Consider the following 19,279-nt stretch of genomic DNA (forward strand, 5'->3'; position numbering starts at 1 on the left):
TTCTCATGGGTCGAGAGATTAGAGCTCGTGGGCTGTTGGGAGGAAGACCCCAGAGCAGGAGCGCCCTCCTTGTCACTGAGGAAGTCAAGCCAGGTCACCCAGCAGAGGCGGGGGTCCGTGCAGAATTACCCCCCCCCCATTCTGCACTTTTCACTGGAAAGTCCCTGGGCCCACATCCAAGCTGGGGGAAAGGGAGTTACTACCCCTCCCCTGGTATCACCCCAACATCCCAGCCCTGTAACCGTCCTGAGGCTGGGTCCCTGCGGAGTCCCCAGGAGGGCTCAAAGGTGTCCCCCTCCCAAACACGACCCCCCACCCGCTGTCCCTGGGCCCCTCCCACCCGCAGTAAATGCCCCCCGCTCCTTTTTCCTCAGCCCCACTCTGGAAGCCACCCCCAGCTACCCAAGCCAGCACAGAACTCCCTCACCCCGACCCTTGCCCCTCCTGCCCTCCCCTGCGGGAGCCCCGCCTCCACCCCAGCCCAGAGCACTGAGCCCCTAAGCCCCGCCCCCAGCACCCCTCCCCCACCCAGCTCCCTAGCTGCCCCCCAACTCCGCCCCCCTCCTCCCACACCCTAAACCTCCTCACAGATGTGGGCTCTTAACCCCACCCATCCTGAGGGCGGTCCTCACCCTCCCCCACGCACCCCCAAACCCCCACCCAGTATGAGTGCCCGGCGTGAGCCCTTCACCATTCCACCCAGCACCCCCTGGCAGTGAGGGTTTCCACACCCCTCTGCCGTGCCACCCCCGCCCCACCCCCGCCCCCGCACGTCAGGCGTCACGTGGGAGCCCTGCGCAACCCCCACCCCAGTACTCTCCTGCCGGTCCACACCCCTGGCCCCCAGTTCTTCGACTGCAGGCGTTTTCTGGGAAGCCCCCGTCACCTCACGGTGTCATGGCTCTCTCGCCCGAGGGGACCCCGAGTGTGGAGGCCCTGGGCCGCTCCGACCCCGAGCTGCCCCCCGAGGAGGAGCCGTGGCAGGCTGCCTGCGAAATCCGTGAGCCCTTCCTACTGCTCCTGGCCTCCTGCGCTGGGGGTGTCATCGGGGGAGACCACAGGAGGGGGTCTGGGGGACCCTATGGGAGGAGAGAGCACGGGGGTGTTGGAGGGACCCACAGCTGGGGGTGGACCTGGGGCCCTCCAGCCCACCTCAGGCCCCCTGCCCTCCCCTTTGTGGAGAGAAGCCCACCGGGCCCTCCAAGGTGGCAGGGGCCCTGGGCCGGGAGGGACAGCCCACAGGGGACACACTGGGCCTTGGGGCATGATTGGCGCTCCCCACAGGTCTTCCTGGCCGGAGGTGCTGGGTCAGGAGGGGTAGGCAGCACCGTAGGGGGGGCCCAAGCTGGGTGATCAGGTGCGCCCCTGTGTTGGGAGCCAGGGTTCTCAGGCAGAGGCCCACCGGCCGTTTTCTCCCTCTGTCCGTGTCCTGTCTCCCGGCGGGGTCTCCATGTGGTTGTCCCAGTCCTGGAGCCGGACACGGAACAGAGCATGGATGTCATCCTGGTGGGCTCCAGCGAGCTGTCCGCGCCGGCTTCCCCTGCGCCCTGCAGAGGTGAGGGCTCATTCGAGGACGGGTCCCTCCCCGAGGGAGCCAGCCCCAGGCCTGGGCCATGTCTACGGTGCCAGGCTTCTGGAATACCCACATACCTGGCAGAGGCAGGAGGCACCCCTCCCCCGCCGCCCGTCAGTTCCCGTGAGATCAGGTCACCCTGTGACACTGGGCCACGTTTACATGAGAGGAAGGCCGGAGAGGGAGCGGCCCCTTCTCGTTTCTTTTTTCAGGGCTTCTTGCGCATGAAGTCAGGGTGAACCAGAGGGACATAGAAGGTGAGCCCTGGCGGGGGTAGAGGGAAGGTCAGCCGGCTGCGGCCAGCCTTGCTCGGCGTCGTGGAGAAGGCCTTGGCCGTTGTGGGGGTCCTGCTCCTCTCCCCGCACCCACCCCAGGGCCCCAAAGCTTCATTCTAGTGTCTCCCAGTACAGTCCCGGAGTTACGCAACCTTCCCCACAGTGGAGATTTTCACTTCACTTTCCATTCCCCCAAAAAGAAACCCAGGACCCCACCTGGGGTACTGCCTCCCCTTTCCAGCATTAGGCAACCGTGACTCTCCTTTGTTTTTCTGTGTTTCTCTGTGGATTTGCCGGTTCTTCATCCCTTGGGTTTCCATATGCATTTTCTAAAGATTTGTTCTTTGGAGAGAGCGAGCACACCTGCAGGGGGGGCGGGGCAGGGAGGAGGGGCAGACAGAAGGAGAGAGAATCTGAAGCCTACCGGTGCCCAGCACACAGCCCGAGGCAGGTCACTTTGAGGTCGTGACCCGACCCAAGCCAAAATCAGGAGTCGCTGACCCAAGGAGCCACCCACACCCCCCATATGCATTTTAGGGTCCGTTTATCAATCTTTGCAAACAAAAGAACCCAAACCAGAAAAGCCAGCTGGGACTCTGAGAGGGGTGTGTGCACCGGTGGGGGGGACCCGGCACAGTGACCAGGTCGAGTCCCCCGGATCCGGGAGCAGGGGCTCCTGTCCGTGCGTGGGCCTTGCCCTCCTTGTGTTCCCCCGTTGCTAAGTGTGTCGCTCGTTTGCTGGTGCCACGACCCCCGCTGCGACCCCGTGTGCTCAGACGTGTGCATCTGCTGCGGGAGCTTCCGGGTGCACACGCAGCACCCGCTGTTTGAAGGCGGCATGTGCGCCCCCTGCAAGGTAAGTGGGGAGCCGAGGGGGGCCTTGCTGGGGGCCTTGGGCCCGGGGAGGTGCCAGCCCAGCTCTGCCCTCTCCAAGGACAAGTTTCTGGACTGTCTCTTCCTGTACGACGATGACGGGTACCAGTCCTACTGCTCCATCTGCTGCGCCGGGGAGACCCTGCTCATCTGTGAGAACCCAGACTGCACCCGGTGCGGCTGGGGGCGGGGCTCAGCGGGGCGGGGTGGGGGGAGGAGGTGGGGGGGCTTTGTGTGTATGTGGGGGCTCAGCCCTGGGGTTCTGGGGGGGACTCAGTGGGGGTGTGTGACTCTGTGGGGGGCTCTGTGGGGGGCTCAGAGGGGGTGCTCAGCCTGGGGAGGGGGGCCTCTGTGCAGCAGGTGGCTCAGAGCGGGGGTGGGGCTCAGCCCCGGTGGGGGGGTTGCGGGGAGGGCAGTAGGACCTTCGTGCCGTAGGGGCCTCGGCATGGGGGGCGCTCAGAGCCGTCGGGAAGGCGGGACGGTGAGCCCCTGCCCACCATCTAGGGCTCACCCAGCCTCTGGGTGCCTCAGCCGGAGAGTGGGGGGACGTGCCCCCAAGACGATTTCCATCTCCAGCCCAGTGTCTTGTGTGGTGTGGAGCCTTGACGTGGGGGCGGTGGGGTGTTAGCAGATTTGCGTCCCCGAGTTTTCTCCTCACTGTTGTCAGTGCCAAGGCATGCGGCAACCTCAGTCATGAGCGGGGAAGTGACGCACACCCGCTCCCTGGGGACAGGCGGTCAGGCTCGGGGCCAGGCAGGGGCCGCCCGCGCCCCAGCTGCGGTCCTCCCCTGGGCCACTGTACTTCCGTCTCCCTCCCACCTCCGGCTGGTGTCCTCGCCCTCGGCTTGGCTGGGAGACCCTGACTTCCCACAGCCAGAGCGGATTCTGAGGAATCTGCCGGAAAATCGCAGATCACCCCCCACACGGCTGTCTTCTGCAGACGCTTGCCCCTGTCACTCTGGGTTCCTGGGAGGGACTGGGCCCCGTTCCGGGGGTCAGCTTATTCTCACTCTGCCCCCCAGGAGCATGAGGGAGGCTTCTCCCTCGCTCCGAAGCCAGAGCCGGCTCCCAGCTGCCCGGTGGCCGAGGGAAGGCCGCATCCGTGACCGTGACCGTTTGACTCTAGATGCTACTGCTTCGAGTGTGTGGACACGCTGGTGGGCCCCGGGACGTCGGGGAGGGCGCAGGCCATGAGCAACTGGGTGTGCTTCCTGTGCCTGCCCTTCCCCCGCAGCGGGCTCCTGCAGAGGCGGCAGAAGTGGCGGGGCGGGCTGAAGGCCTTCTGTGACCGCGAGTCGGTGAGAGGCAGCGCGGGGGCGGGGGTGGGGGGAGGGGGCTGGGGGAGGCTGGGGACCGGGCTTCCAGGACTGATGGCGAAGCGCAGGGCCGTGACTGTCACGTTCCTCTGCTACTAGTGGCTCTGAGAGCCGATGATGAAACCGGCTTGAAGCAAATGCTGTTGCCTCGTTTTCCTCCCCGAGGGCGCGCCCCACTGGCCGGGGGAGCCCCGGGGTTTGGAGGGCGAGCTTCTGCCAAGCAGGGAGTGAGCATTCGCGGCAGGCGGGGCTGGGCCTCAGCAGAGGTGGGACCCGAGTCCGGCAAATGGGAGCAAACCCCGAGGCAGCAGGCATAGGCAGGGACAGAGTGCAGTGGGGCACAGACGGGTCACGGACACAGGGCATGGACGCGGGACCTCTCGAGGGTGGAGGCCAGGAGCCGTGAGCTAGGCAGGAGCTATGGGTTCATCCGAGTGAGTTGAGCTACGTCTTCCAAGTCCTAGCCCGTGGTTCCTGGGACGGGGGCCGATGTTGGAACTGGGGTCTCTGTGGGTGCGACTTAGCTCCGGGTCTCCGGGTGAGATCATCCTGCTTGGGGAGCCCCTGCAAGGCAGTGACAGGTGTCGTAGGAGACAGGGATGGAGACACCCAGAAGGAAGCCAGCCACGTACCACAGGTGAGCCGTGGGAGGGACCGTCTGCCAGCCAAGGAGCTCTTGCCGGCACAGGGACGCTGGGCAGGAGGACCTCCCTCGGAGTCCCTGGAAGGAGCCAGACCAGCTGCACCCAGACTTGGGGTTTCTGGGTCTCCAGAGCAAACATACAGGAGTGGTTTTAGGCCATAGCTTGTATTTCGTGTTACGGCAGCCCCAGGAAGCTAGGACGGAAGTATGGTCACTCTGGGGGAGCAGGCAGGGACAGCAAGTGACCCACACCCAGATCTGCCAAAACCGGGCACCCCCTCCAGCTCCCCCAGCCTTGGGCTCCCCCCAGCCTCAGGCTCCCCCCAGCCTCGGGCTCCCCCCCAGACTCCAGCTACCCCCAGCCTCCGGCTCCTTCTGGAGGTTGGGCAGAGTCTTCTTACCGAGCAGGACTCACCCCGTGGATGTGAGAAGAGGGCAGACCCCCAGCTCTGTGGAGTGGGCTTTCTGGGGCGGCTCCTGTGTGGTGGGAAGCAGGTGGGGTGACGGGGCTGCCCACCGCCCCCCAGGATGTACCAGAGCCACTGTCTCACAGGCAGGGCTGGGGGTGCCAGCAGGCTGGGGGAGAGCGTGTGCCAGCCCTGGGGTGCTCCCTCTGCGGGCTCCCCTCTATCCTGGGACCTGGTGCTGGCCCGGGGCACCCTTACCCAGTTGCTTGGCCACAACAGTTCTGGGAACACCCGCACCTCCTTGCTGGTCACCTGGGCACAGGGTGGGCCTGTCAGGCGCCTGGCACTGCCCAGGAGAATGGACAGTTTGTGCTCCATGCCTGACGGGCCTTATGGTGCTTCTTGGAAACAGAAGTGCACGCGATCCTAGTAGAACCTTCTTCCCACCCCATCAGTGCAGTCCATCCCCCTGCAGGCAGACACCACGCTTGTCAGCTGCGGGAAGTTCCCCTCGGAAAGGAAATGAAGTTGGTGTCAGAAGTGGTGTCAGGCTGGGTGGGGGCAGGAGGAAGGAGCTCCCCGCCGCCACAGCTGCAGCAGGGGACCAGGACGCCCCCGGGGTCCATCAGAGCCACTGGCCTCCTCACACACACCTCCGAACACCCCACCCGTCGGCTCCACCCGGGGCAGACCCTTCCCCGTATGGCTCGGGGTCACCCCCTCAGGCCTGGGCTCTGCCAGATGGCAGCTTGATGCCCTGTTCGTGGGACAGCAGGAACCCCCAAGTGCATCCTCCTGGAGGCAGGGGCTCTGGGGTGTTTGAGGCACAAGCGAGCGTCCTGGAAGGGGCAGGTCGGAGCTCTCCTGTCCTTTGTCCTCAGCTGGGAGCTCACAGAGCTGCCCCGTGGCTCGGGGACCACATGGAGAGCCCACATGGGGAAGGAGAGGAGTCGGGGAATCCCACTGTCGTACAACTCAGGATCCCCCGAGAAGCCCAGAGGAAGTGCTTCCTCTCAGGATCCACTTTCCTTCCTCCGCCATCAGGAAAAGGCCCTCGCTCCTGCCTTCTCCACGCTGGAGATGAGCCGGCGGGGGTCAGGGCTGGAGACCTCAGCCTGGGAGGCCACCTGGGGGTGGGGGCAGGGCCAGCCTGGCCTGGAGGCGCGTTCAGGGGTGTCTCCCTCGGTCGGGAAATGCCTCTGCAGGACCAGAAAGACATTTCCTCGTGCCTCACGGGCTCTGCAGCCGTCACCTCGAGAACTGTGTTTTTAATAGAATTCGCTGGAGACGTATAAAACGGTGCCCGTGTGGAAGAGAGAGCCAGTCCGGGTGCTGTCCCTCTTTGGGGACATCAGGAGAGGTGAGTGTAGTGAGGGCTGCGGGTCCTGCCCTGGGGACGGACCCAAGAATGTTCCCTGAGGGGCAGGCGGCAGGCGGGCGGGCAGGGCCGGAGAGGAGCCCGGGGATCCCTCCCGGGAGCCAACACGCAGGAAGCGAGCGTGGATGCAAAATGTCACGAGGTGGGGCCGTGGGCCCAGGCGGTCCTCCTAGAGGGGCCCACCAGCAGCGGCCCGCCCACGGCCTCCGAACACGAAGTCCACTCCAGACCTCGCCGCGTGCCTGACCGCCCCACAGGGCTGCCCACCTCTCCCTCTCCACACAGACCCCCAGCTTGCTGGCCATGTGACGCCTTCCAGCCTTGCTGGGGGTCCTGCCCCTGCCGCCCGGGCCCCTCACTGACCCCCACCTGCTGGGGCCTTTGGAAACCCTCTGGATTCTTCTGGGCCCAGTAGACATGAGAGGAACCCATGAAAACACTTCTTAGTCTCTGGCCAAATGCATTCGGGGGATTCATTCATTCCATTCCGGGCCCTGGGCTCTGGGCCATGCGCACCGCGGCCAAGGCGGCCTGTGGGCACCATGCTGCGGACCAGGGGCCTGCGGCCAGAGCGGGCAGCGGCCAGCGGAAGGGGCCAGGAGTCACCGCCCCGGCCTCCTCACCCCGAGGCTGCTTCCCTTGGTCTAGTCAGTGAGGTCCTTTCTGGACGACTCTTCCCAGCCGCAGGCCGAGGGCTCCCGCCACCACGCCCACGTGTCCCACAGCCTGGCCGGGTGACGTCCGCCAGAACACCACGGCCTGGCGGGTTTCCTAACCCAGAGCCTGACACCACAGCCCCAGAAGGCCTGGTTTTGCAACAAATCCCTTGAGTTTCTTAAATCAGCACCCGGGGGGTTTGCTGGCTTGGCGTGTGACGTCGCACACAGCGTCGTCCTCAGCCCCCGTCAGCTCGTGAACCAGCGAGCGTTTGCTCGAGTTTTCGGATCAGCCATTGGCCGTTTTGTACTGCGGGGGTCACGCACCGGCCCTTCAGTGCCCTCCTCATGTCTCCCCACGCAGAGCTCGTGAGTCTCGGCTTCCTGGAGAGCGGCTCCGCCCCGGGGGGACTGAAGCACCTGGACGATGTCACAGATGTCGTGAGGAAGGACGTAAGTGCTGCTGCGTGCCCCCGGGGGGCGAGGACAAGCTCGGGTGTGCGGGAGATCCGGGGGTGGGGGGCGGGGGGCAGGGATGGCACCCGGAGGCAGGGGAGAGAGGAGAGGACCGTGTTTGTGGGCCCCACGCTGCCACAGCCCAGAGCACAGCCGTGGGCCCGACATCCCCACCAAGGTGTGGAGAGCCCGGGGACCACTCCTGGCACCGGGCACAGCGCGGCCCAGACAGCAGGCTCCAGCCCCGCCCGGGGTCTCAAAGAAAGTCTGGAACCCAGCAGCTCATCGCTGGGGGCACTCTCCGAACACAACAACAGAATGTTCTGGCTCCCTCGAAGGCCGTCTCTTGCTGGCTGGGACAGCGGCCTGGGAGGAAGTGCCTCGAGATGACTCAGGAGGCCCCTGCTCGGCCAGCAGCCCTTTGCGGCTGACAGGCGGGGGCTGGGCAGCCTCCCCTGGTGGCCCCGGGGCAGGAGGACCTGGTCTGTCCGTCTCTGGCGCAGGAGAGGGGGCTGAGAGCCGGGAGTGCAGGCTGCTGAAGGGGGTGGCCGGCCACGAGGAGGGGCCCACGTGGGGTTGTGCTGTCCCTGCCCCACGGCTCTGCCCCCCGTCAGGCCCGGAGCCGGTGGTCCGAGGGGCTGGACCTCCTCTCTGGCTGCGCCTGGGGAAGCCGGGCAGCCTCGTCACACCCTGGGCCCTCCTGCCCCAAAGCTGGTGCTGTCTCTTTGTGGGGCACACCTGAACCCCACACCCTTAAACGCCATGCCTATGGGCCTCCTCCAAGACCCCCCGTCTGCCCTCACCCCATCCCCTTTAGACGATCCCCCATGGGGCCTTTCTGGAGCCCGTCCCTGCGTGATGCTTCTCCCAGACCCCAGGGCAAGGTCGTCCCTCAAGGGTAAGACAGGGCATGGGACAGGCGGGTGACACGAGGCCTCCCTTGCCCAGGGTATCTCCCTGCCCCTCAGCCCCGCGGTTGGGAACAAGGCGGGACACCCGTCTTCTGTGGCAAGCCTCTTTGATAGTCCCGTGACACCTGCGATCAGTGACGTGTGGCAGCGCTCCTGATGCAGTACTGGAAATCTGTGTTCTCTCTGTAGCCCCGGGGACACCTGTTCCAGCAAGCCCAGCTCAGGGGTGCGTGGCGTCCCTCAGTGCCCCACGCCGCCCCTCCGGGCTCACTTCCTTTCGCGAGGCCCATGACGCAGGCCACTCTGTTGGCAGCCCCTCCTAGAGGTGGGGAGCAGCGGTCCACACCTGCACCTGCTGCAGCTGTCCCAGACGGCTCTGGTCCAGGCTGGAGGGGGGCCGGCAGCTGTGGGGGACCTGGAGGTCCTCGCTTAGACTCGGTTTTTCTCTGTGCGAAACTTCGCTGCCCCAGGTTCCGGGGGCGAGCGGCTGACTGTTGGGACCGTCAGCCCACTCTTGGCTTCTCGCCCCTGACGCCCTCTCTTCTGTGCAGACGACCCTGCCGTCCCTGAGCCCAGTGGCCAGACGCCCCCAGGAGCACACTGCGTGTTATTAGCCCTGGGGGGACACAGGGACCGGCTGGAGGGGACACAAGGATTAGGGGCATATCATGGGATGTGGGCTCTTGGTTAGCAGCTTGGGGTGGTCAGAAAACCAGTCGTCAGGTATCTGGGTCTCTCATTAATTTCTTTATTTAATAGAATGACAGGGCCTAGAACTGTCATTGGCGGGAATCTCTCGGGCCCCCGGAGAGGGGTGCTTGGGTCCCTTTGTTGAAGAGCGTCCACTGTTGTCTGCCCGGGTATGAGTGGGGGTGGATTTTGTCTTTTTTCCTGGGCCTGCAGGGCCGGCTGACGGCTGCTGATGGCTGGCGGGGAAGGTGGTGGCCAGCGGTCAGCTCCCGGCCACCCGCTATCACGTCAGGGACGCGCACAGAATCTGTGTGAATTCCAGCCAGTCACGGTGCCGACCTTCCCGGGGCGGTTCTGTAAGACGCAGAGGCGTCACCTCAGATCCCACATGCCCTGCGGGGTGCTGGCCTCTCCTCAGAGGACAGAGGCTGGGCTCCGCGTGTCCCCGAGGCCGGGGCCACCAAGAGCCACTGTGGCAGGTCTGACCTGGTGGGCCTCACTGTCCCACCAGGGCCCTGTGGGGTCTCAACCCTATCGCAAGCCACCCACCGGGACCCACGGGGTGCCCGCTGCTGTGGGGGCACTTGGGCTGTGCGAGCATGTGGCAGGACAGGGCTGTCCCGCGCGGCCATCGGCAGTGTGCCCGTCTCCGGCAGGTGGAAGCGTGGGGCCCGTTTGACCTCGTGTACGGCGCCACACCCCCCGTCGGCCAGGCCTGTGACCACCCGCCAGGTAAGATGTGGCGGCCCGCCCGTGTCACAGCCCTCTTGTCCCCACCATCCTGCACCTGAGCGACAGCAGCGTTCGCCAGCAGCCTGCGTTCCTACAAACAGCCATCCCCGGGCCTCCCCTGCATGAGCAACCTGCCCCCTTGGCGGGTATGGTCTGGTGGTTTTGAGCCGCGGGAAGCCACACTGCACCGGACAGTGGGGGTGGGGAATCTGTCACCCCAGAAGCTTCCCGGCCCCCACCTGCCGTGCGCCATGTCTCTGTCGCACGTGCTCTCCCGGACACAGGCAAGCACTTTGCTCGCGGGCACCTCTCGCCCTGCGCTATTTTAAGTGCCTCGGTCCCTTCCTGATGCGGGCGCCCTGGGGGAGGCTGGGGTCGGCGCCCGGGGCCACACGGACCCCAGGGCCCTTGAGGCCCAGTCAATCTGGAGGGGACAGGCCTGCCCTGGGGAACACGTGAGAGCCCAGGCCAGGCCAGCCACACCGGAATGGCTGTCCCACAGTCACCCCTGCCTCCCCAGCCCCTCAGCACCCCCTCCCCACACCTGCCCACCCTCCCCCAGCCACTTAGCCTCCCCACACACCGCACCCTCTCACTGGGCACCTTCCCCCCACCCCTGCACACCCCCCCCAGTGTGGTACCTGTTCCAGTTCCACCGCGTCCTGCAGTACGCCAGGCCCAGCCCAGGCAGCCGGCAGCCCTTCTTCTGGATGTTCGTGGACAATCTGGTGCTGAGCCAAGATGACCGGCACGTAGCCACTCGCTTCCTGGAGGTACGAGCCGCAGTCCAGGAGGGCGTCAGGGCGGGTCAGGGTGACCTCCCCGGGGACAGCAGGGCTCACGGCCCCGCCCGGAGCCCCCCCTTCTCGGGACTCAGGAGGGCCCACGGCTCTCCCGAGGCACAGACCTGCGGTGGCCTTGGAGGGTGTCCGGCAACCCGTGGTTCCTGTACTTCCTTCCGCACTTGCCAGCGTGGGGCTCCCGGCCGTGCCCAGAAACATCTCCGTATGCCGAGCACGCGGTCACACGCCACACACGTGCACAGAACCACACGGGCCTTCGGCCTCTGGGCGCCAACAGCCTTGGGTGTTCTCTCTGCCCCCCTGAATTCTGACCCTGAGAGCAGCCGCCCTGGGCTCCCCGGCCAGGGCCCTCCCAGCACTGACCCCCCGGGACAGGACACCCTTGGGGCCTGGCGTCCCCTCTCAGGACGACCCCCCCACACTCACAGCGGAAAGCTCCTGGCCACCGGGCCCTGTCCCCTCGCCTGGCTACCTCGGGGCTGCTTTACGCAGATGCCTCAGATCTGTGGACGCTTTCTCCGAACCAGCCCCTCCGAGCCCCTCTGCTGCGGACCGGCCGCCCTCGTTCGCCGCTTCAGTGGCATGTTTTGTGCGGCTTTACTTTGCTCAGTCGCAAAAAAGGACCGATGCAGTGCGTGTGTGGGTGTCTGTGGGATGGACCCGGGGGGCGTGCGTGTACCAAAGTCTGTCATCCTCGCGGCCGCAACCATCTGCCGTGGAGCAGTCCTGGTCCCTGGTGGCCCACGGGGGTGCACACTCTTCCTTGCAGTCCTGCTGTGTGGGGGCCTGGGTCCCCCTGAGATTTTCCAGACCTTCCGCCTTGCCATCTGGCGGGTTCAGATGTGTGTGCGACTCACTGCACTGTCCGTCGGGCTCCTTTGGCTCCGAGGCCTTACCGCGTCACCTTGAGGATCACAGCGGTTTCTGGCCGACTAGGTTAGACTTTCTGGGTGTCTGGGCCGGTCCTCTGCAGAGAGCAGTCGTCTTCTCGTCCGACATCACCCCTGCGGTGCCCTGCCTTTGTCTCGTGGTGCAGGCGCCTGTCAGACGCTGTCGGAGCGCGGCGTTGGCGGGACACCCCGTCCGGGTCTGCCTGTCCCAGAAATGGGTCCCGTGCTCCCTGCGCCCCGCATTGTCTCTAACAGCCCCCGTCTTGCGGTGCACGTGCGTTCCTGCCGGGGTGGGGAGACCTAGATGTGTTGCACATGGTACCGTGTGTTTTCGCCCTGGCGGGTGACGGGTGTTCTGCACAAACATTCACAACAGCCGCGTGTCGGCCTCCAAAGGGGAGAGCTTCGTCTCAGAACCCGCAGAAACAGGCGACGCACGGAACGCGCACGCCGATGACGGTAGTCAGGATGACAAACGAGAACAAGGCGATCGGGTGCTGACGACACCCAGCCTTCTCAGCGGGGGGAGCCCCGTGGAGACACCCGGGGTGGGTGACAGGCCCGGGCAGGGCGTCCTCCCTGCAGCGAAGACTTCCGCTGACTGTCCCCGGAAGGGCCGTGTTTCTAGGGCCTGTGACGGGGTCTGAGGTTAAACGTCTGTTCACCTCCGTGCAGTTTGGAGCGCGGCATCTCCACGTTCTTGCGTCTCTACGTCCTCCAGGAGGCCGGGCTGTGTGTCTGCCTCCCCTCGGGGATCCCATCCTGGGGGGCCAGCCCCGCCTGGAGCGGGAGGGGATGTGAGACAGGATTCGTAGCCCTCGGTGTCCAGAACGGAAGGGCTGGCTCTGACCTGGAGGCCTGACCACGTGTTGTAGAGAACCGGGTCCGGGGGCCGCTCACCAGCCTCATTCCCCGGCTGCCCGGGCAGGTCCCGGTGGTGGGTTCTGGGGGACAAATCAAGAAACATCTGTCCCTGCGGAACAGGCAGCCGCTGCGTGTCTCCCCCCGCCGGGCCTGTGTGTGTAGGACGAGGCCCGTGTGTCCGCAGCGATGGGCTTGGGAACGAGGCGCGCGGGCCAACTCAGCCTGCGTCCTGCTGGGTGTCAGGGACCAGGGGGCTTCCTGCCTCAGTTTCTCCTTGATGCCCCCTCCCTCCTGTGGCTCCCCCTCCCATTGGTGGAGGATCCATCTCCCTCCCACCCCCACCCCGTGCTTCAGGGGCTCCAGGATCCAGGCAGCCCCCTCGGCTCCTGAGGCCAGCCTCTCCGAAAACTCTTTTCTCCCAACAAAGCCTTTTATCTTCCCAAAGCAAAACAGCCTTAGCAGCAAGACCACGGACGTCACTGTCCTGCAGGGGGGTCTTCCTCTGTGCTGGAGCGGAGGGGAACCCGCGTGTGACCCGGGGGAACAAGGAAATGGGAAGTCCGCCCGAGAGAAGTTTTACGACACGATCTCAGCCTCTTTCCCTCAAAGGTCATCAAGGGAAACAGACGTGACACACAAGCACGGTAGCCGGAGACGCAGTCCGGAGGGCCCGACGTGGTGCCAGGGTGGCTGAGGCCTGCTGCCACCGTGGGGGCCAGAGGTCGTCCCTGATTCCCCAGCCGACATTCCCACCCTGCAGGCCGACCCCGTGACCATGCAGGACGTCTGTGGCCGAGCCGTGCAGGACGCCGTGCACGTGTGGAGCAACGTCCCAGCTGTGAGAAGGTCCCTGTGCGCTCCACGGCCGCGGGCTGGGCGTGGCGGGGCGGGCGCTGGCGGGGCTGGGCGGCGCTGGCGGGGGCTGGGGGGCGCTGGTGGAGCTGGGCGCTGGCGGGGGCTGGGGGGCGCTGGTGGGGCTGGGCGCTGGCGGGGGCTGGGGGGCGCTGGCGGGGCTGGGCGCTGGGGGGGGCTGGGGGGCGCTGGTGTGGCGTTGGTTTCACCAAAGGAACACAGAGCCCTGCCCGGGCTGCCTCTGTGCCCATGTCAGGGGCTGGGTCTGGCAGGCCCTAGGTCCACCCCCCAAATTCAGGGCATGATCAAGGTCAGGAATGCCCGCTCCCACACTGGGGACCTCTCCCCGGCTGCTGGCACTGGGCCTGTCCGGGCTTCTCCCCTCGGGAATAGGCGGTGCTTCCCCAAGTCCCGGGAAGAGAGTCCCCGCTCCCAGACACACGTCACCTGGCCATGTGCGCCTCCCGCCGCAGCCCCTTGAAGTTGTGCCCTGCCCTACACACCCCACACCTGCGCACACTCACACCTGCCTGCTCACACCCATCCCCACACCCACACCTGCTCGCACAGCGACGCCCATCTGCTCACACCCACACCTGCGCACACTCACACCTGCCTGCTCACACCCATCCCCACACCCACACCTGCTCGCACAGCGACGCCCATCTGCTCACACCCACACCTGCGCACACTCACACCTGCCTGCTCACAGCCATCCCCACACCCACACCTGCTCGCACAGCGACGCCCATCTGCTCACACCCACACCTGCGCACACTCACTCTCACTTTCTCACGCAGGCTTACCCACGATGCATTTCTGGGCTGTACTGAACGACAGTCCCTCAAACACGCTGCACTCTGGGCGCCGCTGCCAGAACATTCTTGGGACTGCTCTTTCCCACAAACGTCCCGTCTGCCTCGCAGCCCCCCGCATCCCACACCCCTGCTCCCCCCAGCCCCACTGCTCTGGACAGCTTTCTGCTCCCAGGACGCCTGCCCTCACGCTCCTGACCTCAGCTGCACACGGTGCCCCAGAGCCCCTAAGGACACAGCCGCCCCCTCCCCCAACCCCATGCCTCGTGGCCCCTGCCCTTGACATTGACAGGATCCAAGCGAAGTCTTGCCTTTTCCTGACAGCTTCTGGACACTTCTGTCCACCCGCCTCCCAATGCCACACGCCCCGGCAGGTGCTCACAGCAGAGCGCGCCCGGCCCGGCACTCGCCAGGCCCACACCAGGTTCTGAGTTTAGGCGGAGCCCAGGGGAAGCAGCGTCCACACGTTTTCTGAAGCCTTGACCGCCTTGACCGTCAGGCCGCCCCTTCTGCCCCACCTGCGCTCTCAGCGCCCTTCCCCCTCTTCCCCCTCTTGGGGGCGGGCAGGCGGGGGCCAGGGAGATGCAGGTGCCCAGGGAAGCACTGGGGCTCCTGGTTCCCAGAGACAAAGCTGGAAGCAGCGTCTTCACACGGACGCCTTCCCTCAGGCTCACGTTGTCTCCAGCCTCACGTTCCTTGCAAGTGGGAGCATTTTGCCCACAGCCAGTGTCGTCCCTTGGACGAGGGGCTGCCCCGGGGAAGCATCTGGGGAGGGGACTGGGACGGGCACTTGTGTTTCTGGCTCCTCATTTGTGGCCTTAATCCCCGAAGTAAACCCAGAGGAGTTCCCCGACTGCGGTGGGGTGCCTGGGAGCCCGAGACGGGGGGCGCAGGGTGGGGGGCTGGCTGCCGCGTCTGGAAGCCGTGAGCTCCGCCGTCTGCTCAAACTGCAAGGCAGGCGGTGTGTGTCTCCCCCGCGGCTGGCCCCACACGCGGGGCCTCCAGCGCCGGCAGCCGCAGGACCCTCGAGGACCTGCTCCATATGGCTCGGCTCTCGGGGACAGGGGTTCCCCGGGAATGCCACGCGGCACAGTTTGCCCAACCTTGCCCACTGGGTCCTGCCATTTCTTCTGTGTGGTTTCCTCCGCGATGGCCTCTTCCCATGGGAAGTGGACCTGCCGAGCTGGGGCCAGGGTACCAGCTCCTCCCTGGGGGGCAGGGGGTTCCATCTCGTCCCCTACTGCCAGGACGGCTTATTGTCTACCGCTGGCTGGGAGAGTCCCAGGAGAAGGGCCAGGTCTTCTAAGGACACTTCCCTTAGAGACCTCTGGGTTGTCTAGCGGGATGGGCACCAGCAACTTCCCCATGTGCCGCCACCCCTACCCTCCACCCCCCCGCTCTGGTCCCCAGGGCCGTGGGCAGCTCGGGGTGGTAATGAGCCTCCCTCTCCCCCTGGCAGCAGGCACTCGGCCCTGGCTCCCCACGACGAATTGTCCCTGCTGGCTCCGGACAGGCAGAGGACAAAGCCCCCAGGCCAGGGACCTGCCAAGCTGGTGAAGAATTGTTTTCTCCCCCTGAGAGAATATTTCAAGTATTTTCAACAGAACTCACTTCCTCTTTATAAATGATTTATTTTACTATGAAGGAAAAAGATTTTTGTTAGAACCAGGCAACTTTCCTTACATTGTTTCTTTTTTCCTTTCAAATTATTATTTTATTTGCTTGATTTTGGATTTTCCAAGGTTGCCACAGACGTGTCTTCCCTTTGGGTGTGGTGATGAGGGCCCAGCCCTGCGGTGCCCTTCTCCGAGGTGGGGGGGCATGACGTTCCCAGCCCCCGACCGTTACGAAGCATGTTTGCTGCTGAAAATGTTTCTGTGTGCCGGTTGAGAAGTTAAAAAATATATTTATCGTGCTGGTTATGGGTCACATTCTTGTGTTTCTGTGTGTAAGGTCGTACTGTATCCTGTGGGACGGGGCGGGTCGGGCTTGGGGGGAGATGAGCAGGACCCGTTGTCCTGAGTGGGTGTGGCCCGTGCTCCCTGGCGCCCTTGGCCATGCTGGCACGTGACCGCCATTGGCCGTGATCGTGAAAACCACCAAGCCTGATGATAGCCGCAGGACATCACAGAATATCACACTTGGCAAGCAAAGGGAGCACGGACAGAAGGACAGAGCAGGCCGCTCAGAGGCCAGATCCGAGCATGAGGCACAAGCCCGCTGGGACCCCTCGCACGAGAGGGACTTGCTCACAGAAGGCGGGACCCCTGCGCACCCCAGCCGGTCGCAGAGCTGGCTTCAAGTCACATGTAATGAATCCCAAAGGGATCTTTCCCGATGAGCCTGGGAATTCCCCAGGGATGCAGATTAGACGGTAACAGACAGCTTGTCCTGGGCGTCTGGGCAGGGGCGACGAGCCCCCGGGGCCCGTGCCAGCGCTGGGAGCCGTGTGCACACCTTGCAGAGGAAAAGTAGGGCTAAAATTGGACCTCCTGAAGATCTTTTTAAAAAAATACCTTGAAGTAGAATATTCGTGGTAAGGATTAATTTTATGTTCTGACTCGGCTGGGCCACGGGGCCCAGATATTTGCTCCAATGTTATTCTGGACGTTTCAGTGAAGGTGTTTTTGGAGGAGTTTGATGTTTAAATTGGTGGGCCCGGAATGGAGCAGATGACCTTCCACGACGTGAGGGCAGTCGGTCTGCAGGTCTGTGCCACGCCCCCCCAAGTCGTACGCTGAAGTCCGAACCCCCAGGACGGTGGTGTCAGGACTTGTTTGGGGAGGTGACTCGGGAATGGGACGAGTGCCCTCATCGAAGAGGCCCAGAGTGGTTCCTTGCCCCTCGTGCCGTAAGGAGATGCCACATGGGGATGCCACGTGAGGGTGCGCAACAGGTGTGTGGCCAGGAGGAGGACTGTCACCCGCTCAGCCGGCCCCAGGCCTGGGACTTGCAGCCTCTGGAGCTGTGGGCCACACATCTCCACCGTTCAGGAGCCACCAGTGTGTCCTATCTTGTTACAACGGCCCAGGGGCCAGAGACAGAGGGCCTCTGCCCAGCCGAGAAGGTCTGAGGGAACAGGCTCACCTCTGAGCAGGGCCCTCTCCGGCAGACGGCCTGTGGACTCTGGTGACCCCTCCTCCCCGGGTCTCTGGCCACCCAGCGCGCCCCCCACATTTCGGATTTATCGAGCCTCGGTAGTTCTGCAAGCCCATCCTTGCCATCGGTTGTAGAGAAGCCTGACTAATTCAGAAGTCCTCCCTGAGTCCACATAAACCCTCTCTCATGGGTGGACAGGATAGTCCCTGGGCTTTGGGGTCCCAGGTCTAGGGGCCAGGGGCGAATTTAGCAAGATGAGTAATGAAATCGAGGTCAGAGGTGCCCAAGTGGCTCAGTCCGTGATCCGAGGTTCCTGGGATCGACGCCAAGCTCTGGGCCAGACCGTGACCGCACCCCAGGAGGGGCCCAGAGCTGCCCCTGTTCTCAAATGCCTTGAGAGTCTCCAAGTATTTAATTCCACCCACAGACCCCAAAAGGTGTCCCTGTCCTGATCCCTGGAGCTTGTGAATGTCACCTTCTGTGGCCAGAAAGGATGCTGTCGATACGGTGACATCAGATGGGAAGATTGTCCGGGATTACCCTGGGGAGCCCCTAAATGTGATCACGAAGGTCCTTGTCAGAGGAGGCAGAGGGAGACCTGACCTGGTACAGGGAAGGTCATGACCCTGGAGACAGAGAAGCCAAGAGAGCCTGGGGCCACCAGGAGCAGAAGACAGCAGACGCCTCGCCCAGAGACCCCAGAGGAGCTGCGAATCCAGGCAGCAGCCTCCCGAACTCGAACTCGCAGACCATGCATTTCTGTTGCTTTGAGATGTCAAGCTTGTGGTGCTGACATCCGGCTTCCCCAGGAAACAGGCACACCCGCTGGAGAAAAGATGGGCTCCCTGGACCAGGGACCCCGCTTGAGGGCTGCCCCCATGTCCAGGCTGTGCCGACCCCCAGGGAGCTGCTCAGGACGGCTGAGGGGGAAGCCTGGGTCTCAGCATCCAAGTGCATGCTGCCCCTTCCCACAGTGGAGACCTTGATCCCCAGCTCCAGCACCGACCCGCTTGGTGCCCAGGGCCGCCTAGATGCTCCTCCAGCAGATTCTCCCTCTGCAGCCTCTGACCGCCTGGGAAACATGGTCGCCCTGAAGGGGAAGAAACGAAAACCTGCCAACGTCGGGGAGCCCCGAGGGCTGCTGGTCTGCTTTTCCATAAAATAACTGTTTGTGACCCAGGCGCCAGTGTCAGTGCGAACGTTCCCTGTGTCAGCTCACAAGCCCCGCACGGGAACCCGCTGCTCTTTGACTGTTCCCACTTGGTCACACGAGTGACCGAGGTCACACAGCTCCTGGGAAGCCGCGGGGACTGGAACCAGCATGCATGTACCAAGCCAAGGCGTCCCTTCCCCCACGGCCCGACTGGCTAGAAGTCCCCTCAACAAACAGCCCCTGGGCTGCGTCCCAGCCCTCATTCCTGACGGGACCGGTGGCAGCGCAGCGCCCCTCAGCCCCCCAGGTTACCCCTTCGAGCCCCTCGCCCCTCCCTCCCCGCTGCCCTGGAGCAGGCCCGGGCTGCGTCGCGCTTCGGGACCCACCGACTGCGCACCCTTCCCAGCGCCTAAAAGCCCCTCGCACTTGGGGTCCGCCCCTCCCTTAGCCCCTCCCCTAGCCCCGCCCACGGGCCACGTGGGCTCCCCGCGGGGGCCTCCGGAGGCGGAGCGCTGCCCAGGCGTCGGCCAATCAGCGCAGCGTAGCCCCCCCCAGTCAGAGGGAGCCCCGGGATTTGCTCGCGGGGCGGGACCCCAGAGGGCTGGGAGGTGGAGGTGTCCGGCGGCCGCTGACGCGCTTCTCCTGCGGATTTGGCCGGGGCGGGGCCCCCCGGACGGGCTCTCCGCTGCCAACGCCGCCAGCCCCGGGGGCAGCCAGGCCACCAACATCGCGTCTCCTTCCAGGCCCACCGGGCCTGACCCGGAGCCCCTCCCCCAAGCGTCCCCCGCTACATTTGTTCAAACTGCGGCCTAGGACGGCAACGTCTTCCGTTTTCCGTTCCGGCCCGGGAGTAGGCAGCGTCCCGAGCCCCTGCGGGAGCCGGTTCACGCCCA

The 19,279-nt window shown here is 64.9% G+C and overlaps 1 protein-coding gene across 1 annotated transcript; it reads left to right on the forward strand.

Moving 5' to 3' along the window:
- Window positions 1–561: 561 nt before the first annotated feature.
- DNMT3L (DNA methyltransferase 3 like) lies at window positions 562–16,063 on the forward strand. Its single transcript, XM_047718752.1, is given in 12 exon segments — window positions 562–1,555; window positions 1,786–1,830; window positions 2,625–2,704; window positions 2,783–2,895; window positions 3,848–4,019; window positions 6,363–6,447; window positions 7,486–7,574; window positions 9,835–9,910; window positions 10,544–10,683; window positions 13,228–13,319; window positions 15,597–15,730; window positions 15,733–16,063. Coding segments are annotated over 12 exon segments (1,116 nt in total). The 5' UTR covers window positions 562–1,491; the 3' UTR covers window positions 15,759–16,063.
- Window positions 16,064–19,279: the final 3,216 nt, after the last annotated feature.

Source organism: Lutra lutra, chromosome 1, assembly GCF_902655055.1.
Source record: "Lutra lutra chromosome 1, mLutLut1.2, whole genome shotgun sequence".
Lineage (NCBI taxonomy): Eukaryota > Metazoa > Chordata > Mammalia > Carnivora > Mustelidae > Lutra > Lutra lutra.